Source organism: Hydra viridissima, unplaced genomic scaffold (genome assembly GCF_058129835.1).
Source record: "Hydra viridissima isolate aposymbiotic clone 2 unplaced genomic scaffold, HvirCarnegie_v1 scaffold_6, whole genome shotgun sequence".
In the NCBI taxonomy this organism is placed as follows: Eukaryota; Metazoa; Cnidaria; class Hydrozoa; order Anthoathecata; family Hydridae; genus Hydra; species Hydra viridissima.
The window spans coordinates 9,320,298-9,347,492 of NW_028324305.1; the positions used below are offsets into that span (position 1 = coordinate 9,320,298).

Sequence of the window (27,195 nt, forward strand, 5' to 3'; positions counted from 1 at the left end):
AATTTTAAAAAGTTACAACCTCTATATCATTCACAAAATAGTAAACCAAGATGAAAGTTGGCACTATGTTGTAACTCGTTTATAGAGACTTGTCCCATGGTTGAATGGGAAAAACCCTTCTGTGTCTTTTGCAGTGCAAACGACTTGGAGTGAACCAACAGATTATGTTAATTATTTTTGTATAAACTTTTGTATGTTCCTCTACTTGACAAAGATCTTACTAAGGAAATTAAAACTTTTTCGCAGTATCCAAATAATGTAATATTAATATGTGGAGTACCTCATGGGGCACTACCAATTCTAAACCTGAACTTTCATTGTTGAGTCCAAAGAGGAACCAACAGTCTTATATGACCCATAATATGTCAGCTATATTCGCTAAACCGCAAGTAGTAATAGAAATTAAATTGAATTACATGATAAGAAAATTATTTTTCAAGAACAAGGCAAAAGTTTAGGTACTTATATAGGTTTGGGGCGGTTGAGGTGTAGATTAAAAATGTCTTCGGTGGAAAAGCTTCTACGCAAGGGGAGAGGGGACAGCTGTTCAGGGCCTGATGATAATTTTAACCCATGGGCACTCAAACCTGTTAAAACAGCTCTGAATATAAACCAAATTTTGCTGTTTGTGTTCAAACAAAATATGACGCAGAAGAACTTTGATAATCCTTTTTTTAAAAAAAAAAAAATTCGCCATAAATACCGCATAAGATTTTCAAAAAGAAAGTACGGTATTTCAGAAATGTAATTTAAAATGAATTTACATTCAGTTGAATACAAAGGACCATTTTTGTGAAAAAATTAAACTACAGTAAAACATTTTTAAACTGGATGTAAACGCTTTTTGTTGCAAATATATTTTGATAATTTGAAATATGAACATCTTTTTTTAGAGTTTGTAAAAACTGATTTAAATTTCATTTTTTAAACAGTTTATATAAATATTATCTTTTTTAAATTTTGATATTCTTAGTATGTTTAATGATTTTTTATATTTTAAAACAACTGTAAACACCTCAACCATAAACAGGACTTGGTTATGAGACAAATCCTTCTTCTTGATACGGGCATAATGTAATTTTATGATTTCATGAACAAATACATGTACAAGAACATGTATAAAAATCACACCTTGAGGTACGTTTTAAAAAAACTTTTTTTTAATTTTCTGAATAGTTGTTTTAAATGAACCTATTTGATATTTGTTTTTTTTTTGAAAAAGATCTTTGTTGACATGGAAACCATTTTCGATTTATAAAACATATCAGAATAAAGGCTTAAAAGACATTTTCTGAGAAATCCAGGTAAAATAGGGCATAATCTAGAAGTGATATCTTCAAATTTTCTTCATTTTCAAAGTAATTGTACAAAAAAATGAAATTATGCGCCTGTTAAATTTTTTGTTGAAAATTCGCATTTATTTTGGAAAAATTGAGCCCCTTTTGGGAAGTGTTGCTAATTTCTGGAATTACCTTCTTTGAGTTCAGACAAGATGTAATTTGTTGACTTGTTACATGTTCACTTAGCTTTAAATTTGTCTTCAAAGTTAGTCAATACTCGTTTTCTTCCCATGCTCTTCCCCATTCATTAACATCTGGATTAACAATTATTTTTGGTTTATAGAAATTCTGGACAACCAAAAGCGTGAGATAAATAACTTAAAAAGAAATGCTTAAATTATATCTATATTGCTAAACTCGCTCCTAAAAGTAGCAATTTAGTTGAAACAAATTTATCCCAAAAGGGATAAATTTCTCGTGTTGTATGAACTATGAAAATTTATAATAGAATAGTAATTGAAAATTTGTAAAGAGCTTTGATCACTGCTTATGCTCATCACCATATATGCTTTATTACTTTTTTAATTTTTACTTTACTTGTTAAATGTTGTAAAACACAAATCAATAATTGATTTAATTGTGTGTTTTTCGGTCAAAATCTAAAATGATTTTCATTTCATATTTGATAAATTTGTTTTATTTCATACTTAAGCGTAATTTAAAAGTTTAGCTAAATAAAACAAGAAAATGAAAATAATACAGAGGTTATCACATGTTTTTACATTATTAAGGAAAATATCTAAATAAAGATCGAAAACTGTTCAGTTATTAATCAAACTTTTTACTACATTTAATGTGACAGTGTGATGTTTTGTTGACCAAAACGTCATACAAATTAACTGTCACGTTAAATGAACTTCGTATTTTAGTGAGAACTATTATTAGTGTTTATCTTTTAACAATTAATTTAACACTACTTAAGTATTATTCAAAATAAAAAAACTAAAATTTTAAAAACTAAAAAAATAAAAATTTCTGATCAAAAAATCTAACTTTTCAATGAAAATTTAGCTACAAAAATCAGCTACAAAAATCAGCTACAAAAACGTTCCAACAAATTCCATGTGTGATGTAAATTTCAAGCGGTTATTTAACGTGTGTACTTTTAAAGTATAAAGTTTCTGCTGCTAATTCCTACTAAACTTAAAGTTACTTAATGAATAAAAGTTCTTGTCATGTTTTTTTTCCCATTTCGAAATGTTTTAATTTAAAGCTTTAGTTACACTAGTAAATTTTAAATAATTATAAATTATGATAAATTTGGTAAATATTATCCTCATTTTTAATTTAGATTTTATTACATTTTAAAGTTATCATAAATATTAACTTACAAACTACCCAGTAAACACGCTTTAGTTGGTCCAACTGACGGGCCAGTATTGGCTATAGTTGGCTAACTGTTGGCATTTCTTGCCAACCATTAACCGACTGTGTACCGCGTGTTTTTGAATCGGTAAAGTTTCCCGTAAGTTTTATAAACGTATTTTAATAATTAGTCGCATGGTCTTAGTGAACATATTCACTTAGACCATGCGACTAATTATTAAAATTATTCAAATAGATTCATTCAATAATTAAAACTATTCAATTGAGTAAGTTTAGTTTGAAGCTTTTTATTATTTTTTTTCTTTCAAACACTTTTTTTACCCTTTAACTAAACTTTGTAACTCAAACTCTCCTACACCTCTTAACATAACCGTTTCGCTGGTAAGTACAAATATTTTACATTTATCCATTAGTTACACATTCAGATATAATTTTTGACATTGGTTGAGTTTTTAATTTATTTTTATGATGACACCATTGTTGTATTTGTATTAGACATTTTAGCTCTATTTTAACTGTTATTAAAAGTTTAAATACAACTAAAATGTGTATGTGCGTGTATAGTAGTATGTTTATGTGTGTATTTCTGTATGTATATGTATGTAGGTATTTCTGTATGTATGTATGTATGTATGTATGTATGTATGTATGTATGTATGTATGTATGTATGTATGTATGTATGTATGTATGTATGTATGTATGTATGTATGTATGTATGTATGTATGTATGCATGTATGTATGAATGTATGTATGTATGTATGTATGTATGTATGTATGTATGTATGTATGTATGTATGTATGTATGTATGTATGTATGTATGTATGTATGTATGTATGTATGTATGTATGTATGTATGTATGTATAAATACACATACATACAGGGTGAATGGCTCTTCATCAAACTTACATAACTTAAATAAGTTGTATATAGTACATGTAATATAAAAGTTTATTTGGCAGATAGTTTTATGAACTTCTCTTGCATCAAGGGATTCTTGAATCTTCACTTGCAAAAATGTAAACAATAATACAACCCATATTAAATGTATCAATACTTAATACATTTAGTGTGGGTTGTATTATTGTTTACATTTTTGTAGTTGAAGAGCATTTTTCTAAATGAATTTAGGTCAATTTTTGTGAAGTTGAATTTGGGTAACTTTAAATTAAATCAAGGAAAACAGGTAGAAGATCAGGAAAATACCAGGGAAAAGTCAGAGAAATTCACGTTAAAATATTGGCAGATGTTATGTTATATATAATAATTTGCATGTATGTATTTTGTATATATTGCATATAATATATGCCATATATACAATATTGACATAATATATGCAGTATATAAGTAAATGGTATATGCAATTGCATAAACAATATGACATACACATTTCATGTAAAGCTGATATGACATTTATATTATATTATATTATATTATATTATATGTGTGTGTGTGTGTGTGTGTGTGTGTGTGTGTGTGTGTGTGTGTGTGTGTGTGTGTGTGTGTGTGTGTGTGTGTGTGTGTGTGTGTGTGTGTGTGTGTGTGTGTGTGTGTGTGTGTGTGTGTGTGTGTGTGTGTGTGTGTGTGTGTGTGTGTGTGTGTGTGTGTGTGTGTGTGTGTGTGTGTGTGTGTGTGTGTGTGTGTGTGTGTGTGTGTGTGTGTGTGTGTGTGTGTGTGTGTGTGTGTGTGTGTGTGTGTGTGTGTGTGTGTGTGTGTGTGTGTGTGTGTGTGTGTGTGTGTGTGTGTGTGTGTGTGTGTGTGTGTGTGTGTGTGTGTGTGTGTGTGTGTGTGTGTGTGTGTGTGTGTGTGTGTGTGTGTGTGTGTGTGTGTGTGTGTGTGTGTGTGTGTGTGTGTGTGTGTGTGTGTGTGTGTGTGTGTGTGTGTGTGTGTGTGTGTGTGTGTGTGTGTGTGTGTGTGTGTGTGTGTGTGTGTGTGTGTGTGTGTGTGTGTGTGTGTGTGTGTGTGTGTGTGTGTGTGTGTGTGTGTGTGTGTGTGTGTGTGTGTGTGTGTGTGTGTGTGTGTGTGTGTGTGTGTGTGTGTGTGTGTGTGTGTGTGTGTGTGTGTGTGTGTGTGTGTGTGTGTGTGTGTGTGTGTGTGTGTGTGTGTGTGTGTGTGTGTGTGTGTGTGTGTGTGTGTGTGTGTGTGTGTGTGTGTGTGTGTGTGTGTGTGTGTGTGTGTGTGTGTGTGTGTGTGTGTGTGTGTGTGTGTGTGTGTGTGTGTGTGTGTGTGTGTGTGTGTGTGTGTGTGTGTGTGTGTGTGTGTGTGTGTGTGTGTGTGTGTGTGTGTGTGTGTGTGTGTGTGTGTGTGTGTGTGTGTGTGTGTGTGTGTGTGTGTGTGTGTGTGTGTGTGTGTGTGTGTGTGTGTGTGTGTATTCATATATTGCATATAATTATAGCATTTTATTAAAAGGAACATCAGCTTCTAAAAACTATGAGAAAGCTATTCAAAATTTTGGGGATCAGGAAAGTAAGGTTTTGGATAAACTATTTGTTTTTTTTTTTTTTTTTGTTTTACTACTTATTATACATTGTATATGTGTTACTCATACATAAATTGATTATGATGCTGACATATATTGACAAAAGAAAACTATTTATATTTTTTGTAAAAAAAAAATTTGTGTTTTAATAAAAGTCATAAATGGATGAAGGCTTTAAAAAAATACATATTTCATGTTACAAAAATACACATTTCTACTTTTTTATGCAGATAAAGGTTTTAAATATTGCTCTTTTCCATAACCTTAATAACACAGCACAAAAATGTGCTAGAATACCATTTTTACAGCAATCAATTCACCTACAGGGATAAATAACATAAGTGTTTAAAACTTTATCTCCAAATATTTGAGTTCCATAACACCTTCATCCGTGTATGTCTTCAATTTAATAACTAGATGGTGAAACCAGTTTTCTAATAAGATTCAAATGCAATGAAATATTATTTAATTATTTATGTATGTTTGTAGAGAAATTGGCAGCTTTGGAGTTAAGATTAACAGAACTGGGTCAAAAAAATAATTTTTTAGAAGTTCAAAGTTTTTCGGATAATGAAGACATTGTTGTTCCCCCTGGCCTTCCAATGGAAAGTAAGGAAGATTTGAAGAGGCTTAACCTTATGCTACAGATGAAATCTGAGATGGCTCTATAAAATTTGAAATTATTTTTTATATTAACTGTTATTTTATAAGATCAAAGATGAGTTTTTTTGTAAGTCTTATAATTGTAATTTATCAAAGGTAATTTAATAATACCTTAGTTATATTATACCGCATTACATTTTCATTTAACTTTGAAAAAATAATTTAAATAAAAAAAGTTGTAATATGTAGCATTATTTGTTTTTAGGTCGAATATCTGTGTTATATTGGCAGTAAAGTTGAACGTCCAAAATACATACGATGTGTGTTGGGAGCAATGTTTTCTAAAAATTTCAGCGTTTTATGTTATCTAAACGGATCTTCAAGTAAGGTGATAGCTATTGGAATGGGCAAGATTAAGTTGCGATGCTATCATTTTGTGTTAAAGTGCTCACTATGTAAGTATTACTAGTTATGTAAATTTTTAGTCTATTAAAGTCAACCGTATTTTTATATTTACAAAAATATGTTTACAACACTAAGAAAGATTATAATATGTTAGTACTTATGACAGTTACCAGTGTTGTCATTAGTTGTGAATTTGTAAGATATTATGTTCTCCCTTGGTGACTTGAACTTATTAATGCCATATTTTATTGTTAACTAGAGACATTAATTGTCAATATAAACCATGATTTATTAGTATTCAACTATACGATTGTTAAAGAGCATGTAGTAGTTTGTCTTGAACCGATAAGCTAATTGCTCTCGGTTATCATATGCACATATTTTTAAAACTGCTAACCAGTTAATGTAATTCTTGATTTGCAAAGTATATGTATAAGAGCTTAAAAATAACTTAAAAATAATTTATATTTAAACAAAAAATAAATTGAGTTTTTAAATTTATTTTCATTTTATTCTTTTAGCAACAGTAAGAATTCAGTATCTTAATTCCAAGGATAAAGATATTTACCCAATCGTTTCAAGATGGTTTCAGGGCGCAATTGATCAAGGAGATGGGCGAATAAATAGATAGACGAAAAGCAAGTTTATAAAAAATCAGTTGCAGTTAATCAATGAAAAGAATATTTAGTTATTATTTTCTTTTGCAAATTTATAAAAGCTTATTTATCTTGATTTTATTTACAAATCTAATTTTTCTTATTTACTATTAATAATTATCTAATAAATCGCCACGTTTTTAAATACTAGCGTTTTAAAATATTGTTTTTAATTAAAGCTGCCAATATTAGTTTCAAACCTTTAATAATATTAACTACAATAATAGAATATTTTTAGTTCTTTATTTGTAAATATTTTTCTTTAATGGTCTGGAAATAAAAGTGTAATGATAAAAAATTTGTTCTTTTCTTTTGTATTCAACTAAGTTATCTATAAATAATACAATATTTTGTGTAGACAATACTACTGTTTGGTAAAATCTGATATACAAACAATCACTATTAAATAGAAACTTAGATATTAAAAAGTAAAGTTATACTTTGTTATTAAGCAATATTTAAAACATGATTTATAACTTTTGCACTTTCAATTTAAGCGCAAAAGCGAATTTAAAAAATCGCGAAAAAAAACATATAGTTGGGCCGGTAATGGTACCAACTGTTAGCCAACTGTTTTATTACTGTTGGGCCGTTAATGGCAACCAATAGTTTAAAAACAGTTGGCTAAGTGTTGGTAAAAGTGTAACGTTTTTTTCACGGTACCAACTAAATAGCCGACTGTTGGCCCAACTGTAGCTAGTAGTTGGTTATTAGGATCGGGCCAACTATTTACCAACTGTTCGATGTTACTGGGTACTCTATTAAAAAAAAAGGTTTTTTTTCTTAATGCAAAAGTTTATGAAGACTTTATCTTATTGCGATTCGTGAACTAGGAATGGATAAATTCAGATCAGCAAACTTTCTACTAAAAGAAATTAGAAAAACTAAAGATATTGTGGATGATAATCTACTCAAAAGTAGGTTTTCACTCACAATATCTTTAGTTTTTTGTGTTATAAGCAATAAAGCTTGTAGCGTGATTCTTTAATATTTTTTAATATATATTGGTTTAAATGTTAATTTTTCATAAAGAAGATGATCAAATGATACTTTATCTAACAACCAAAAATGAGTTTCAAATTATTAACAATAATGAGATTTTTGTTTCAGCAGATATTCTGGTGATATTTACACACGCACTAGTAGTTTCAAAAAAACCACTTCTTTTTGACTAAAAAAAAAGTTTTTCATATTATTGAAGTTCTTTAATTTGTTTATTATAAATCCCTTTGTTTAATGGAAAAGCATCCATTTGAAAAGGGTCTTGCATCAAAATCTTTGTAAGAAGAAAGAAAGTCAGTTGAAATTGTTTTTCACAAAATGCTTGTCTATCATTGCTCGTGGAATTTCTCACAATTGCAGTGATACAACTCGACGTGCAAACTTATATCAATTTGCATCAGAAGATTCTGTGGGCGCAGAACAAGTTGCTTCATCTGTCATTGTATCGAAAGAAGCATCTCCGGGCGGAACAATTCGTCATGGTCAAGCTCATGGCAAACCTCTTTCTATAAGAAAATGTTAATTATTTTATTATTCTGTACATTCTGAGCATTACAATTTATAAGCGAAGTAGGTGATTTAGTTTTCTTTGTTAAGGAACATCTGCAGCACATTCACTCTTTCAAGGCCCTTTGACAACAAAAAATATGGTTGATATTCAGCAGAATACTGGGCTTTCAAACAACAAAATCAGAAAGCTTGGATCTTTTCTAAACCAAATTAGTCCAGTTCGCCTTCTTGAGCCAAATTTTAAACAGAAATTTGTATCAGCAGGATCTAGTCGAAAATATTTTTTCATTGCTACCAATGTAAAATTGCCAGATTCTAATGAGGTTCATTGTATCAACTTAAAAACTCTGAAGGAAAACATCACAGTTTAAAAAGATTTGATGAGCTCGGATACTTTGAAACTGGGCCTTGATGGTGAAGGGTCCTTTTTCAAAGCTAGTTTGAACCTAATTTCTGAACACCAAACAAAACAACAAAGTCCAGTAAACAAGTCAATTAAGTTGGCTTCAAGTAAAATTTCAAAAGTACAGGTGTCAAAAAGCAACTAATGGTAGCAATCTCTGAAAATACCCTTGAAACATTTGGCAATATCAAGCTGATTTTGGACCTAATGCAAGTTAATTAATTAATTGACAAATTGATTCTGTCATGTGACATGAAGCTTGCAAATATTATCTGTATTATAAGCTGTTCCTCCAATAGAACTTCATTTGCTTCTTGGCGTTGTTAACCATATTATTAAGCACTTGGTTCAAGTTTTGCCAAAAACAAAAGAATGGTTGACTTTAATACATATACCATTACAGCCGTACCATAGTGGTCACTTCAATGGCAATGATTGCATGAAGTTGCTGAAAAAAGTTGAACATACATTTGTTTCTCCAAGTTGTTAATTCTTGTTTGGGATGCTCACTCTCTCCACACTTCGAAAAAAAGATTCAAGAGTTTGAGAGCAATTATCTAAAGTTGACTGTTTCTGTTACACCAAAAGTTCATGCTGTCTTTTACAATGTTCCACAATTTCTAAAGCATCATAAAACCAGTCTTGGAATTTACATCAAGCAAGCAACAGATGCACTCCATTCAAATTTCAAGCGTCACTGGCACAGATTCAAAAGGATTATGTATCATCCAGATTATTCCAAACAGCTGTTGAATTGTGTTGTTGATTACAATAGCAAAAAGTTCTAAGAAGCACAAAAGGATACAATGAAGATATTTGTGGTAATTAAATTTAGAAATGTTGTGAATAATAGTTTTACAAATTCATTGTGTATTTTTTTATTGTTATTTATTTATTTATTTTTTTTAATAGAAATATAATAAAATATATATTAAAATTATTTGAGGTAATTTAGGCTTTACAATTCCAAAACAATGTATTTGAGTAAGTGAGAAAATTCGGTAATTTCGAAGGTAAAATATATATCCCTTAGATTTTAATCCAGGTTTTTAAAATTTATTGTTTTGAAGTCCCCAATATATATAGAATCAACCCTCAAAAGGGCAAGTTTGGGATATTTAGTCGGCAAAATAGTCAAAATCTTCAAACCGTGAATACCTTTATATGATCTTAAAAACGAACATCGAGGGGAGGGGGAGGGAGAAGGGAAGAAAGGATTTGATTGGTTAAGTTTGATGCCAACGTACTTACGTTACAACAATTTACCGTATAACTCTGGTTGTTATTGTCTTTTCATTTACTATTGAAAATTAAAGAGTGGATTCGAAAGGATGAAGGTAATAACGAAAAAAGTTTAATTTTTTAGTGATGTTGTTACTGTTATAATGTCACTTTATAAAATTCTTAATGCTGTAGTTTTTTTTATTAATAAAAATTACTTAATGACATTATTTTATTATATAATTTTCCTTATAGTTATATCTCTATATATATATATATCTCTATATATATATATATATATATATATATATATATATATATATATATATATATATATATATATATATATATATATATATGTATATATATATATATATATATATATACATATATATATATATATATGTATATATATATATATATATACATATATATATATAATGACATTATTTTATTATATAATTTTCCTTATAGTTATATCTCTATATATATATATATATATATATATATATATATATATATATATATATATATATATATATATATATATATATATATATATATATATATATATATATAACAGAAAATATACATATTAGTGATTAAAAAAATAAATATTTCATTAGGGAAAGAAAAAGATTTAGTCTGCAATTATGACATTTTAATTATCATATATATCTTTAAACTAAAATGTTTTATAAATCGTGAGAGTGGCCAATGGTAAAAAAAACGTTGTATATCAAGTCTGTTATCTATCATGGTGGAAAAATCTTAAATGGTCCAAGATGTCACAAGGTGTTTCAAGGTGTTTGTTAAACAATTAGCTCAGACTCAAAGTTGGTTAAAAGTAATCTCTTGGTAAGACCATTGAAATATCAATGAAAAAGGCAGTAGAGTTCATAAAGACTTTTGTTTATTGGAGTCAAATATATTAAAGCCATTAGCATTAAGAATGCTTCTACTCAAATCTGTAATCAAAAGAACACCAAGCATTACTTAACAGATAAAAGTTAATCAACTTTAATTCAATTTTGTTAGAGATATAAATTTCTTTTTTCAAGTTAACTTTAAGGGAATTTTAAGAAAATGTTGAAATCCTAAATTATTTACTTTGTAATGGATTCACTGTAATTATACCTGTTTGCTGTGAATTTATATCAAGTTACATAAAAGCTTTATTCACAAAATTCTGTTTAAGCTCAAGAAAGGTAACTTTTTTCATTAATGTTGTACTTTTATTTATGCTAAATTCAAAGTTAGTGTCAGGAATCATGTGACAGTTCTATGTGCAATAGTAAATGTGATTATGGTAGAAATGGAGTTAGTAATCTGTTTATTTATATCCATAATGTATATATCTCTGCTATTTAATTTACAATGTAGTAATGTTTTAGTTTTACATTTTTCAGGTGTGATTTAAACTGTTTTCTGGTGCTGGAATACCTTGAGAGCGTTTTCATAGTTATTGTGAAGCTAAATAGATATTTTTCAATTATATTTACTGTAAAATAAAATCAAAATGATGAAGTATGAGAAGCTGGAAAAGATAGGTGAAGGTGAGTGTTATGTTACTTAAAATAACTGGCTAGATTTAAATCTTAGGTTAGAAATGAAAGGGCAAACTAGTATTAAAATTTTTTTAGTAACACTTAACAAATTTAAAATCTGATGGTCATACACAATTGATTTATGAAAAGGTTATTTACTTGGTCTGATAATCTTGAAACTATTGGCTCTTTTTCAGCAGTAAAGGAAAACAGGTGATAATTTGTTAATTGCATTCAGCATTTTAGAAATATAAATATGCTAAAGTTTTGTATGCTTGATTTTTATTACTTAAGCTTAAGTTATTTTTTTTTTTAATACAATTAATGATAGATTAGTTAATATATAAATCATTTTACATGTTGCTTGTTTTTCAAGTTTTTGTGTTCATAGTAAAATCTTTCACTATATTATCTCTTTCACTATAATATTTCTATCTTTTCGTAACTTTCACTATAATATTTTTTTTATTTTATATATATATATATATATATATATATATATATATATATATATATATATATATATATATATATATATATATATGGGTCATTCCATATCAAATCACCTAATGGTCCCCAGGGTACCACCTCAAATTTGCTTCAAATTTTGACCACCCACAGTATTTATGAAAAAATACAAACCTCAAATTTCAGCTTGATTCACCTAACCGTTCAAAAGTTATAATTAAATCAATATAGACCGAAACCGGCGAAATTTAAGTATCTTGAGCTTATCGTAAATTTTTTTGATTTTTGACAGATTATAACTTTTTAAATAAAATAGATGATTACTTGAAATTTTCTATGGTAATAGTTTATCACCCAAATTATCTATTTTTGCAGGTGTTTTGGACTGGTTTTAAACAATTTTTGAGTTCTTGTACCTCAAAGTTGCTAATTAACTCAATATTAGACAAAGTTTTGGAAACTTTAATGCGCTACAGTTCAATACAAACAGACAAGCTGTGCCAATATTTTGTCACTTTTTTGTACTTAGAGTAACCACTTGCAGAAAAATTTAAAATTATGTGTTGAAATTTGTTTTAGCACTTGCAGCAGCCTGTTAAAATATCACTTTTTTCAAAAAATATGATAAATTACATTCACTTCGTAGGCATAGAAAGTTGCGTAGACAGTTAAAATAAATTATGAAACTTTTTACTGGCAAGGTTCCATATATATACAATCACCAAAAAAAATTTAAAGACCTATACTCTATCTTATGAAATGATTGTAGCCCTATGACTTAGGTGTATAATTTTGAATTTTTCCCTGAATAAATACAATCAGTTTTCCGTAAAATAACGTTATCAGTGTCTTAAATTGTTTGATATGATTTTTTAATATATATTTGTTTAATTTTATACATGTAATATAATTATAATGATATAATTTACTTCAAGAGTTTGTAGTAAAATCTAAATCTGCACAGTATTTTTTGGATTTTATTATTTTAATTTTTATTACTGCAAGAACCAAAAACTAAAAGATTTTGTGTATGCAGAAATAATTTTATGTATAAATAGTTTATTGGTTGCATTTTAGACAGTTTTAATCACATTTATACTTGAGAGTTCATTTTTACTGATTTTATTACTGGAAAAATATAACAAAGTTATAATTAACCCTCAATTTTAATATTTTTAAACTAGTTAAAAATGTCAGAGAAATGTTGTGTGGGAAGAGTTTTAAATGAACCTTGTGATAAAATGTCATATTGTAGAATAGTAGAAAGAATAGTACTAAAAGATACTGATATTGAAGTTTTAATTCAAAGGATAGGATACACTTTTGAACCAAATGAGGAGATATGTTTTCATCATGAAAAAGCCTATATTTCTAGATATGAAGCACTTCAAAAATACTGTTGTGATCCAAGTCCACAAGAAAAAAATTATCAAGGGATTGTGTAAAGTCAACATATCAATAGCAAATCAGCTTAGGATCAAACCTGGTCAAAAAGTTTGTACTAACTGTTTGAATGAATTCAAACTTGAAAAAACTACAGAAGTTAGTCAAGATGAAGCTGCTGAAGAAGATTTTAGTTGTTCAGACCTTGATAAGACAGTTCTTAATAAGAGTGTGTCTTTATTGGAAATATCTCCACTCAAAAATGTAAGTAGGCGCGACAAATTAGGATATGGAAGACAAAAGGTTAAAAAAATTGCAACAAGTATGACAAACCTAGTAGCGCCAGCATTGGATATAGACCCAAAAGATATAGAATCGGAAAAAGAGCTAAAATGTAATGATTTAGACAAACTGTTAGATGCAATAAAAAACAAAATGAAAAAAAGTTTGAAGGAAGAAAAAGTTCAACTACTAACACTAACTCCTGATAGTTGGTCAATTGAAAAAACTTGCAAAACATTTTCAGTTTCAGAACATCTTGCTAAGAAAGCTTGAAAGTTGAAAAATGAAAAAGGAATACTTGCTAAACCTGAGGCTAAAATAGGACAGCCATTGGAAGATATTGTTAAACAAAAAGTTATTGAAATTTATGAATCTGAAGAGTTTACAAGACAATGTCCAGGAAAAAAAGACTTTCTTTCAGTGCGTATAAATAATGCAAAAGTTCATAAACAAAAACGCTTAAGATTAGTTCGATTAAAAGAACTTTATCTTGAGTTTAAAAAGCTATACCCTGCACACAAAGTTGGATTCAGCAAGTTCTGCGAACTAAGGCCGAAGTGGTGCATCACAGTTGATAGTAGAGGAAGTCACTCAGTTTGCGTATGTTCTTATCATCAAAATGTTAAATTTATGTGCACTGCTTTACCTAAGGGCCATTTAACATATTACAAAAATTTGATGAAAGTATGTGTTTGTAATATAGATAGTCGAAGCTGCATGTTTCATCTATGTTCTAACTGCCCCGGTAAAGTAAATTTGAAGACTTACTTGGAAAATGTGTTTGAAAATAATGTTTTTGATTTTGACGATCAGATCACATACAAACAATAGGTGTCAACTGATCGAACTGCACTTGTCACAGTCCAAACAAGCATTATTGAGTTTATTGAAACTCTAAGTGAAACTTTGTATGACCTTTGTCATCACCACTTTATCAAAGAAGCACAATCCTCCTACTTATCAGAGGCAAAAAAAAACATTAGATCAACACACTTGTCTTATTCTTATGGATTTTGCAGAGAACTATAGTTTTCTTGTGCAAGATGCTGTACAAGGGTTTTACTGGCAAGCCGATCAAGCTACCTTTCATCCATTTGCTGTTTATTACAAAGATGAAAAAAATCAAATCAAATGCGAATGCTATTGTACAATATCTGACCATCTTCGCCATGACCAAACAACAGCTCATTGTTTTCTCACAAAGTTACTACCAATGATCAAAATCAAACTACCCACAATCAATAAAGTAAAATACTTCAGTGATGGTGCTGTATCACAGTATAAAAATTACAAATGTCTGTTAAACTTAATGTACCATCTTGAAGATCACAATATAAATGCTGAGCATCACTTCTTTGCTACCTCCCATGGCAAAAGTCCATGTGATGGAATAGGAGGAACTATAAAAAGAGAAGCAGCGAAAGCAAGTCTACGAGCAGCAAATGCAAACCAGATTCTTACAACAAATGAACTGTTTATATGGGCTGAAAAAAACATTAAAGGTGTTAACATATTTTACATTTCAAGTGATAATATCAATAACCATGAAATTTATTTTAACCTAAAGAAACGATATGAAGAGATGAGCACAATCCCAGGCACAAGAAGCTATCACAGTTTTGTACCAGGTGGAGACAAGTTATTTTTATGGAGAATTTCTAGCGATACTGTCTTTGATACCCATTTGCTGAATAATATTAACTTGGCAAAAAAAAATCCTTCAAACTTTCAACCTGGTAAATACATTGCATGTTTTTACGATGATGAATGGTACATAGGGCTTGTGCTTGAGATTTGTAATGAAAACCAAGATGTTAATGTAAAATTTATGCATAGAAACAAATTAAATTTAAAATGGACTAATGATGCACGATCAAGTCCGTGTTGGGTTCCATTTGACAAAGTAATATGTCAAATAAATGCTCCAGCCATTAAGGGTAGAAGTGCTCGTAACTACAAACTTGCTAATAATGATTATGACAGTACCATGAATATTGTAAATGAGAGATAAAGAAATTAGTGTACATGTGTTTCATGTGTATATACACTTCTACTTTCAGCATTTTTGATTTTTTTTTTTTTTTGAAACGTTATATAACTTGTGCTATTAGGTATCCTTTTAAACTTAAAAAGCATTGCTCTCAAAATGCTAAAATTATGTCATAAGATAGAATATAGGTCTTTAAATTTTTTTTGGTGATTGTATATATATGGAACCTCGCCAGTAAAAAGTTTCATAATTTATTTTAACTGTCTATGCAACTTTCTATGCCTACGAAGTGAATGTAATTTATCATATTTTTTGAAAAAAGTGATATTTTAACAGGCTGCTGCAAGTGCTAAAACAAATTTCAACACATAATTTTAAATTTTTCTGCAAGTGGTTACTCTAAGTACAAAAAAGTGACAAAATATTGGCACAGCTTGTCTGTTTGTATTGAACTGTAGCGCATTAAAGTTTCCAAAACTTTGTCTAATATTGAGTTAATTAGCAACTTTGAGGTACAAGAACTCAAAAATTGTTTAAAACCAGTCCAAAACACCTGCAAAAATAGATAATTTGGGTGATAAACTATTACCATAGAAAATTTCAAGTAATCATCTATTTTATTTAAAAAGTTATAATCTGTCAAAAATCAAAAAAATTTACGATAAGCTCAAGATACTTAAATTTCGCCGGTTTCGGTCTATATTGATTTAATTATAACTTTTGAACGGTTAGGTGAATCAAGCTGAAATTTGAGGTTTGTATTTTTTCATAAATACTGTGGGTGGTCAAAATTTGAAGCAAATTTGAGGTGGTACCCTGGGGACCATTAGGTGATTTGATATGGAATGACCCATATATATATATATATATATATATATATATATATATATATATATATATATATATATATATATATATATATATATACACACACACACACTGTATTGTGCAAAATGATTGCATCAAAATTAAAAACAAAAATCCAGGAAATTTTAAGTTTTCTTACTCTAATAAATTAAAAGTTCATGCACTAATATTTTATGTGTCCTCCTTGGGCTGCTATGACTTTCTGCACACAATTTAGCATGAAATCCACTAAATTTTTACAAATATTTTGGATTTTTATGTCTTCAATCCAAATCTGAAGGATAGTGGTGGTAAGCTTAGTTTTAGTTGTGCAGTCATGTTTTCGCAGTCTTTTTTTTACAATTGCCCAGAGATTCTGAATTGGATTACGATCAGGGGAGTGTTTAATATTATTTTTTACCATGCATTTCTTGACTTTTTTGGATGTATGGCATTTGGCTAAATCCTGCTGTAATATTCCGTTTCCATTTGGAAACACTTTTAACATCTCTGGAATTAAATATGTTTGCAGAACCTCAATGTAAGTGTCAGAGTTCATCATGCCAGTAACTGGGTAGAGTCTTCCTGTTCCAAAAGCAAAGAAACAACCCCAAAACATCTTCTTTTCTGGATGCTAGGCATATTGTTCAATGTGTCCGGGTAGTAAAGGCTAACCATCATAAAATGAACAAACTGTTACTGTTTGCCTTGCACTTCAAAATGTGATTCATCCGAAAATAAAACCTGCAATCAATAAAAAAATAAGTTAACTGTTATCAAGTCTCTTCAATTTATTACCTTTAATTTAAAAATAGTATGATTACATTAATATAATAAACAAAATAGCTGTAAATTTAATAAACACTTTTTGTCTTATTCTTCTCCATTGTTCTTTAGTCACTTAGTTGGTCACTCTCCATTGTTCTTTAGTCACTTAGTTGGTCACTTAGTTGGTCACTTGTCTTTTTTGGATTTTTGATACTCTCCAGCATCAGATATCGGTCATCTCTTTCTGAGGTCTTTCGTTTTTGACCACATTTTCCTTGTCTTAATGGTGATAAGCTGCCAGGTGATAATGTTGCAATATAATGCTTCTTAACCCGTCTAACTGTAAATTGGTTTACAGAACATAATGTGGCTATCTCCCGTTGAGATTTATCAGAATATTAAAGTAAAGTTAATATTTTAGGTCTTTTTCTTGGTATAGTGTCCATCTTTGTTTATTTACTTTTTTTAAATTCATTGATTCTTCTAATCACAGTTAAATTATAGAAAACACAGATTAAAACAAAAAGTAAAAAGAAAAAAATGTTTGATGTAATTAATTTGCACAATATTGTATATATATATATATATATATATATATATATATATATATATATATATATATATATATATATATATATATATATATATATATATATATATATATATATATATATATGCGCGCACACAATGGTATGGAAACAAATTATCACACTTAAATTAAGTTCATTAAATATATCAAAGTGCAAACTGATCTTTTTACAGCACTTTCTCTTTAAAATATACCAACTAGAGATGGGAAACGAACTGAACCTGAACCGAACAAACCGAACGAACCGAACTAGAACCTTATTTACGACAGAACCAAACCGAACCCAATCTTTAGTTGTTACCGAACCGAACCCGAACTTTAAAACTGTTGGGAACGAACCAGACTAAACCAACTGTCCTTACCCTAACCAAGCCAAATTCGTTTGAAAAAGTGAAAATTTTGCAATTCGCATATCACTACAATACATAACATAATACATAACAATACATAACCTAATGTGTAACATACCGCAAATTTAGAATTATTTTGTTCTATCTCTCATTTTAAGTGTTGGGAGAAAATGAGTTAGTAATTTTAGTAAGTAATAATTACTTTTATATTATTTAAAATATATTTTTTTTTTTAAATTTTTTTCTAAATAATTTGTTTAAATCAAAATTATTTAAAGCGTAAGTTTTATTTCTTTAAAAAATGAGCTTAAAATTTGACGGTAGGCTACTTTAGCTACCATTATCTGTGTTCAGAAAGTTACTGCATTAATGTTTTGTGCACTTTAACATTTTCGGTGCCAACTACGAGTAAACTCGTAGTAAGTTGGCGTCATTTATTTGCCAACTACGAGTATACTCGTAGTAAGTTGGTGTCATTTATTTGCCAACTACGAGAATACTCGTAGTAAGCTGGCGTCATGAGCTTGCCAACTATTAGTAAACTCGTAGTTATACTAACTTATTTCAAATAACATTTGTGCATGACTGACTTTGTCTGTTCTTTTTTTTTTTTTTCTTAGCTTCACATTTGATTTCAGAAAATATTACATTCAAGTTTTTATTTTAAAAATCCAGGGAACCTAACAAAAAATGCTGATAAAGACAGAAATAGCTTAAAACAGATAAAAATAAAACATTGATATTGATTTAATTTTATTTCATGAAAATTCAAGTGTAAACCTATTCTGTTGAATGATACATTCTGAAACATTCGCCAATACATAACGGAGGTCTATTTTTACAAACAGCACATTCATATCGTGTTTCTTTACGTTTTATTTTAGAGCAGACTCGACATGGTTTGGTTGGGAATTTTTTCTTTTTATTCGGTGGTATTGAAGACAAGTAGTGGTATTGAAGGCAAGTACTATTACTGGTGATTCTAGGCAGAATTTCATTCAAATGTTCACTCAGTAAATCTCTAAACTTAAGCAAGGAAATTGTGTTATCTACTCCATATTTGCTGTTTAGACAGTAAGCACTAAACAAAACCAAAGAGATGAAGTGCTACTTTTTTATAACTTCTAATTGTCTTTCTTAGGCAATCATAGTATGTTCCGCCCTATCTACTCCTGACATACATTGATTGTAATCTTTAATAATGTTGGGTTTCATTTTCTTCTCTCCTCTCCTGTTTGTCACTTCAATCATTTGCAACGAATGCAAGTTGCTAATCATTAGCACGTCTCTTTTGTCGTTCTATTTAGCAACCACTACACCCACTCTGCTTCTGCTTATAACGTCTCCCTGTTTCAGTTTTGCTTTTGTAGACTCTTTTGGATTTGACTTTGGGTCAGTTCTTAAAGTACCACAAATGTATGTTTATTGATTTATCTTCAAACCAGGATTTGCAGTAAATTGAATTTGTTTTACAATATTCGGCTCATCTTTCCATTGGTTTGAATTTCTAGATGGACCACCTGTTGTTTTAGCTCTTTTCGGCGGCATTAATAAAATCTTCTGCAGTGGCTGCTAGATGAATGTCTGTTAACTGATTGTCATCACTTTCTTAAGTGTTTTTATCTTCAGAATCTGATTTTGATGCAGTCAAGATCGAAGAGGTAGTAGTATAAGCAAAAAATGAATCCGAATCTTGAATATCATCATCTTCACTGTCCTCACAATCTTCCATTATCATATGTGCTGATCCAATTGTGGAATATCTGTGTTGAGCTAATTGGAGATAGATAAATTTATAAATTATCTATTTATAAAAAAAGAAGTTACTCATCTATAAAACACATTAATTAGTATACTGTGTAAAAAATTCGAAGTGCACACTAAAATGTCTTTTAATGTATTAAAAAACATCTTGTTGTGTATTTCAAGTTATTTTTCACATTTTTAGTAACATACAGTATAATGTATTTATCAAATATATTTTAGCTTCTAGTCTAAAAAACACAACAATTTAGTTTAAAGAAAACGAAATATAAATTACCTTTTTTACTCATGAAAACTGCCAATGTGCATGTGCATGTGTAAAAAAATTGAAACACTATTTATATTAATAATGCATCAAATAAGCCACATTACTACACCTTTTCAAGATGTAATTGAGAACTTGAAAGTTGTAATTAAGAAACGTAAGATATAATTGAGAAATACAACATGTAATTTAGAAGTCGCATATGTAATTAAGAAACACAACATGTAAATAAGAAATCGCAATATGTAATTGAGAAACCCAACATGTAAATAAGAAATCGTAATATGTAATTTGAAATATATATTATAAACTTTTCTCAATTACAACTTTCATCTTCTAAATTACATCTTTCGTTTCTTAATTACATCTTCCATGTTCTAAATTAAGGGTTAAATTCCCATCTCTAATACCAACCATTCTCTCCTCAAAAAACCTTTTCTAGATACTCACTTTTACAGAAACATTGCAATTAATGCTACTAAATTCTACATAACTTAATTCCAAACTGTAACTTTGTTTAGATAAAGGGCTGCTAATTGTTTGATTTCATGTTGGTAAATATAATAATGATTTATCATATTCTAAAGAAATAATGCCATAGAATTGGAGATTTCAACAGGATAATGTCCCAAAAAACGCATCCAAGTAACACCAAATTTGAACCCATTAGAATACTTATGGGATATGCTAGATTGTCAATTTCAAAAGCATAGATATTCAAATAAAGTTAAATTATTTGCGTCATTGAAAGAAGAATGGGATAAATTTCCACCTGATTGTGTTAATTGATTAATTTTATGAAGAGTTGTTGTGCTTAGGGTTAGGACTATTGTAATTGTAATGAAAACAATAACAGTAACAATAATTATTGTTATTGTATTATCTTAATTTAGAAACAATAACAATACTTGTGATTTACAACTATTGTAATTCTGTAATACAATAACAATAAATATTGTATTGCAATTAATCTTTATAAAACAATAACAATATCTGAAAAAAAAGTGTATTGTAATGACCCACTACATTAACAATAAATATTGTATTGTAATTCGTCTTTGTAATACAATAACAATATATTGTTACTGTAATAAAAAAAAATATTTTCTTGTCAAAATTTAATAAATGTTTTAATAGTCCAGTTGCCGACTATATACCCTTGTATCCTTGAAATAGGAACAACTAATATTTAATGATTGATTCTATTTTCCTGAAACATAATGGGAGGGGGAAGGGGTACCAGAATGGTAAATTGGGCAACTTTAAATAGTAAGGCTATCATCAGACAGGCAATATTTTGCGGCCATTTAGAGCTTAGAAATATATTATATTTTGTAGATCAACACCGCATTTGTCACTTTTTAATCAACATATAAAGCATAATATTTTAACCCTATTTACACAATTTTAATTGGTTAAAATAGATAACTTGGTTTTTTAATGATCATCATAATGTGCTATATATGACACACTCATGGTAATTTGTCACCACAACCATGCATAATTATAGGATCGGCATGTCCAAATTGCAAAAATAATTTTAACGTAAATTTCTTCTGATCAAAATATGTAAAAAATAAAGTTTGCAATATATTTCAAATCCGTAAATAAAAAATAGCAAAAATAATAGTAAATTCGTCAGAGATGAATATAAATATGTTAAAATATGTTAGCTTTTCTACTTTAATGTAAAGTAATACACTACAATAGTTATTGTAATTGTTTTCATCAAAACAATGCAATAGTTATTGTAATTTTTATTCATTAAAACAAAACAATACAATAGTTCTCAAATTTTATTGTATTGTTAGAAAAAAAACAATACAATACATATTGTAATTGTTTTTCATCACAGCAATACAATACCAAAATAAAATTTTATTATTGTTTCTGTAATATTACAATACAATATTATTGTATTGTGATGTGTAATTGTATTTAATTTTTACAATTACAATTACAATAGTCCTAACCCTAATTGTGTTGCTGTAATCACTTATAATGTTATGACTACAAAATATTAGCATAAAAAATTAAAGTCTATTAAAGAATGTGGACTAATAATTTTTCTTGTAATACAAAGTGGCCAGAAACTTTTGGACATGTAAATGTAAATACTGCAATAAAAAATACATTCACAAACATAAATATTATTCTCCTATTATGCTATTTTGTTTCCTATATCTCATAATGATTATGGATAATAACATTTTATTAATAGTTACATTTCATTAGTCTTTTTAAATAAATTAGAGTATGTAAATTTCACTGGCCGAAATCTTTTGCATGCCACTATATATATATATATATATATATATATATATATATATATATATATATATATATATATATATATATATATATATATATATATATATATATATATATATATAACCCTTTTCTAATTAATTGTAAATACTCTACATTTTTTATAACTAAATAACTTCAAGAGTTACATATGATTTTTCTAATTAATTAAAATAACATTGTATCTTCATAACTAAGTAACATAAATATATAAGATTTCTGAGTAATTATTATTGTGTTAAAATGGATTAAATCCTTTAAAATTATAACTGTCCCAAAGCCAACTTTTAAATTTAAATATATAAAAAAAATACATTGATAAACTACAATTGACATAGTTATAATATTTTTTGTTCATTTACAGAAAATTAGATAAATAGACAGAGAATACATGATTTATCTTTTACAGGAACATATGGCACTGTATTTAAAGCAAAGCATAAAGACACAATGGAAGTTGTGGCATTAAAAAGAGTGAGGCTGGATGAAGATGATGAAGTATAAATACATACTTTATATAGCTTTTATATAGTTGCAGTCATTAAAATATTTAGACACCAAATAATATAATGAATATATAAATGTACAATAGTTTAAATATATTTTTTTGATAACGATACTAATATAAAAATAACAGCCTTGTAATTACCTTTACCATTATATAAATTAAACTAATTATTTACTTGATTATTCCTCTACCTAGCTGTACAGCTGAGTAGTCATTCAGCCACTTGAAGTAGATCAGCAATAGGATTAGTGCACCTAAATCAAAAAGTCTAATGCACATTTAATATGACTTAAAATTATTTAACTTAAATGATGTAATATTTTCCTTTATTATTTTGATATCTTGCTTTATTTTATTGTTTTGTAACAACTCATTAATAAGTAGTATTGCTCCTGAGTTCCACAATATATATTTATTATAAAGTCAGATATATTTGGTATGACTGTTACTTTTATGTTTATTTTCCCTTTAAAGCTTAGAAAGCTTTATTTAGAAAGCTTTATTTAAAAATTTGTTCTCATAAGATTCATTCCAACAACTTGTTTTCTAAGTTGCTATTTACTTCTGGTATATGTATTATTTTTAAGTGTTGGTGTTTTTTTTTTTTTTTTTTTTCTAAAAGTCTCTTAAAAACGCTGCTAATTTTAAAAACTCCTAAGTTCAGACCAGATTATTTCTCTAATCTTTTAAAAAGGCAAAAGTCACACATTCAACCACTTAATGCATTATTCCATGTCTGATACGGAGTGGTTTGTCGGCAAATTTGGGACTTGCCCGTGTCTCACACGTTTGACCGTTTTACACGTTTGAATTACTAATTTTTTGTCCTTATCACAGTTTATGTTGAGTTTTAGATATAGCTGTACTTTAGTCTATTTTCGTTTCTGTCAGGTAGTAGATGTTTTTTGTGTTAAATTTGCAGTGTTAACAGTTCATATTACAGGCTGGTGCACAAAATATTTTTGAAATAAATTTTACAAATTTATCATCAGAAATAATTGGTAAGCTGATATAATATCAACAAATTTTTGGAGTTATATATTTTGTTGTGCCCTGTTTTATGATTTACCATACGAGATTTTTAAAATTGATCTCTTTTGAAAAATTTTTTTTGTGTCCTTACTATAATTCTGTGCTCATAATATGTTTTCGCTTTTAATTATGCATAAATATTAAATTTTCTAAAGTAAAAGTCCTTTAAAATATATATTTGATTTACTAAATTAAAAGTACTAAAAAAAATTATATTTTTTTAAATATGCTACTGTCACAAAAAATACGCTTATTGCGCTCCTAATAATGATTTTTTTAAAAATTATTTTACATGCAAAATCGAATTATGAAATGAAAACAATGGATTTTTTTTTTACATTAGTTTGAAATTATTGTGTGCATTAAGTGATTAAAACATAAGTTGTTCATTTTTCTCATGATGAAATTTACACTGAACATAGGTTGTAAAAACTACAGGGTATAATAGTGACGTATTTTTGGCTGAGGGACTAGTTTTTAACTAGATAACTGAGGTGTTCAGTTATGAATAACATTTTTGTAAAAAGCTTAAAATGGAAGTTAAATAGCTCAATAGCTCAAATTTTGGTTTACACTGGTTTTTTTACTAATCAATCAACAGAAGGAATTCTTGATTTTTAGTGCAAAAGAGCCAATGTACCACTTGTACCCTCAATCAGTTGAGGATGCTTGGTGTTGTTGATCAAATAAAGGAAAGTTTCCACCATGTAAAACAAGGGAAATAGTTAATACAGACATTTAAATCAGTCTCTTGAAAAAGCATTTTTTATCCTTACTTAAGAAGACATTCCCAGAATGAAAGGCATGTAAAAATATTAACTCAAGTGTCAGATAACTCTAATCATTCAACACAAGAGTTTGTCCCTTCCTCAAACTGGAAAAAATGGAGACCAAATTAAATCAAAAAGTAGAATATGCATTAATTTTTAACTTTTTCTTGTATAAAGATTGCCAAAGTATCAATTTTTCCCTAAAGTTTTGTAGGTAAGTTATACCAAAAAAGCCTTTGAAATTCTGCACACACTGGATTATATTTTAAATAATCCAAATTGGAGATTTACTTAAACAAGTCCTTTTATTATGATTTAGGGGATTCCGAGTTCTGCTTTAAGAGAAATTTGTCTACTTAAAGAACTGAAACATAAGAATATTGTGAGGTAAGAACCTATAATTAGTTATTTTTAATGTGATATTGCATAAGTTTTAAAAACATCTGATGAAAATTTCAAAAAAATTTAATGAATCAACCATTTAAGTTAAAAAAGAATTTTTTAAAATAATTTATAAGAAATTTTTACACATTTTTTTAATTTGAATAATTTAAAACCGATTAAGCTATAAACCCAACTGCAGAGTGGGAAGACAAAAAGGAGTCAAAATGTTTTGTAAGGTTTATCTCACTATATTGATCAAGCTAGGTACATCCTAGATCTTCTGTTGCATATATCAACAATGTAATGAATCAAAACAAGTTTGCATTAAAGATTCTAATAAAAAAATAACCATTTCTCTAAGTGGCCATCATAAAATCCAGGTCTTTATCTGACTGAACATTTTTAGAACCATTTAGATTGGCAATTTATAGGAAGAAAACCATGAAACAAAATTAATCTTTTCTCAAAGTAATTTTTTTACATACCTAAAACTAAAGTTATTCTTCCCAGAGCAAGTCATTTGTAATGTTTTAAAAAAAAAATGTAGTTATGAAAGTAGCTATTAAAGAATGATAGTCATGTTGTTTTAAGTTAAGAATGAACAGCCATCAACTCTTTTCAGCACACTTATGTAGGCCACAATTTCAATTAAAGACTGAAAATAACACAGCAGAGTTTCAAACTTATTGAAAATTTTCCCCCTAAAACTAGCGCTGGGTAAATTTTATTTCTTGATATACTAAAAGCTTGAATGCTTCCTGGACTTGTGGCTAAAATATCATTTTTGTATATATATATATATATATATATATATATATATATATATATATATATATATATATATATATATATATATTAGGGTGTTTCTTATTTTTGAAGATTCAATTTTTGCATGGGCCACCCTGCCATTTGGTTCATTATCATAAAAAAGTAATGCATTTTTTTTTTTTTTTAGAATGATTTTTAGGGGTCGCTACCGACCCTACAGTATTGGGCAAATGTACCCTAAAAATGCTTATGTTGCATATGATGTTATGCAACAAAAGTGGTTGGTGCTTAGCGTACAAACCTCTTTTAACTAGTGATTTTTTTACTTTTAGTGTGCAGAATTGTGTCTATAATGCTTAATTGTTCCTTTTGCAGGTTAAACTAGTGTAACTACTGTACAATGATGGCTTAATCAACCAGTGCAACGATAGCTACCAGAAAGGAAATGGAGATATGGCTTATTGGACAGATGTCCTCTTCTTTAGATTGTGCTATGCTTCCATCAAAAAGGGAAGTGTTGGCCCTTTTCTTCCATTACAAGCAGATTGCCAAGCAAAGCATTAGGGAAGCAGTACATTCCACAGCAAATGATGTTTTTGAAGTTTGGTCAAAGGCCCGAATACCAGTGCATTTAAAGAAGCACGTTGTCCCTAAAATTGAAAACATTTACAAGGAATGGGAAAAGTTGAAGAAAAATAAAGAGAATAAAGCTAAGCGTTCAAATTTTTTTGAAACAAAAGGAAGACCAATGGAATAAAGGGTTATAAGAACTATTCGATATTGCCCATGCCAACGCATTGGAAATGATCACCATTCAGGAGGATAAGAACTTCCTATTATGCCAAAGAGAGAAAATCCGGAGAGGCAGAATGAGTCCAGTGGATAAGAAATTGGCAAAGCTAGAAGGAGTATCAAGAAAAAGACAAAAAGAAATGAACCGAAAAAGGAACTGAGAGGAGATGGCAAGAAAATCTCGAGAAGAAACAGTTGTTCTTTCATCATCTTCTGAAGGTGAAGGTAACCCTAAAGAAGATAGCATAACTCAAGAAGATGCCTCACCTGGTAACCAAGATGACCCTGAGCCATCAACTTCAGGTACACTGGCTCCAAAGCATCCTAGACGTGGCAGGAAAAATATACTGAATGAGAAGTTGGCAGCTAATTTAGATGTGGCTAAATTGAGTGATCGTGGGGCGGCACTTGTGTTAACACCGGCATTACAACTTCT

The 27,195-nt window shown here is 28.7% G+C and overlaps 3 protein-coding genes and 1 pseudogene across 7 annotated transcripts in view; 3 read left to right on the top strand and 1 right to left on the bottom strand.

The window, feature by feature from the left end:
• Positions 1-27,195, bottom strand: part of LOC149886934 (uncharacterized) — an 81,619-nt gene that overhangs the window by 16,524 nt on the left and 37,900 nt on the right. The window lies entirely within an intron of this gene.
• LOC149886937 (uncharacterized) lies at positions 5,009-6,785 on the top strand. The gene is made up of 4 exons (XM_090091764.1): positions 5,009-5,133; positions 5,636-5,755; positions 6,015-6,204; positions 6,676-6,785. Exons 2-4 carry the CDS (start codon positions 5,717-5,719, stop codon positions 6,783-6,785), a joined length of 339 nt encoding a protein of 112 aa, XP_089947890.1. The 5' UTR covers positions 5,009-5,133; positions 5,636-5,716.
• Positions 9,941-27,195, top strand: part of LOC149886938 (cyclin-dependent-like kinase 5) — a 38,880-nt gene continuing 21,625 nt past the window's right edge. For 2 of the 4 annotated variants that reach the window (XM_090090438.1, XM_090090439.1), the window contains exons 1-4: positions 9,941-10,062; positions 11,356-11,502; positions 22,915-23,003; positions 25,135-25,202. In XM_090090438.1, the coding sequence (XP_089946564.1) occupies positions 11,466-11,502; positions 22,915-23,003; positions 25,135-25,202 (194 nt within the window). In that variant the 5' untranslated portion in view covers positions 9,941-10,062; positions 11,356-11,465. The remainder of the gene's footprint in view (positions 10,063-11,355; positions 11,503-22,914; positions 23,004-25,134; positions 25,203-27,195) is intronic. The other 2 variants (XM_090090441.1, XM_090090440.1) reach the window with 2 other exon arrangements.
• LOC149886939 (uncharacterized) lies at positions 12,780-13,899 on the top strand (annotated as a pseudogene).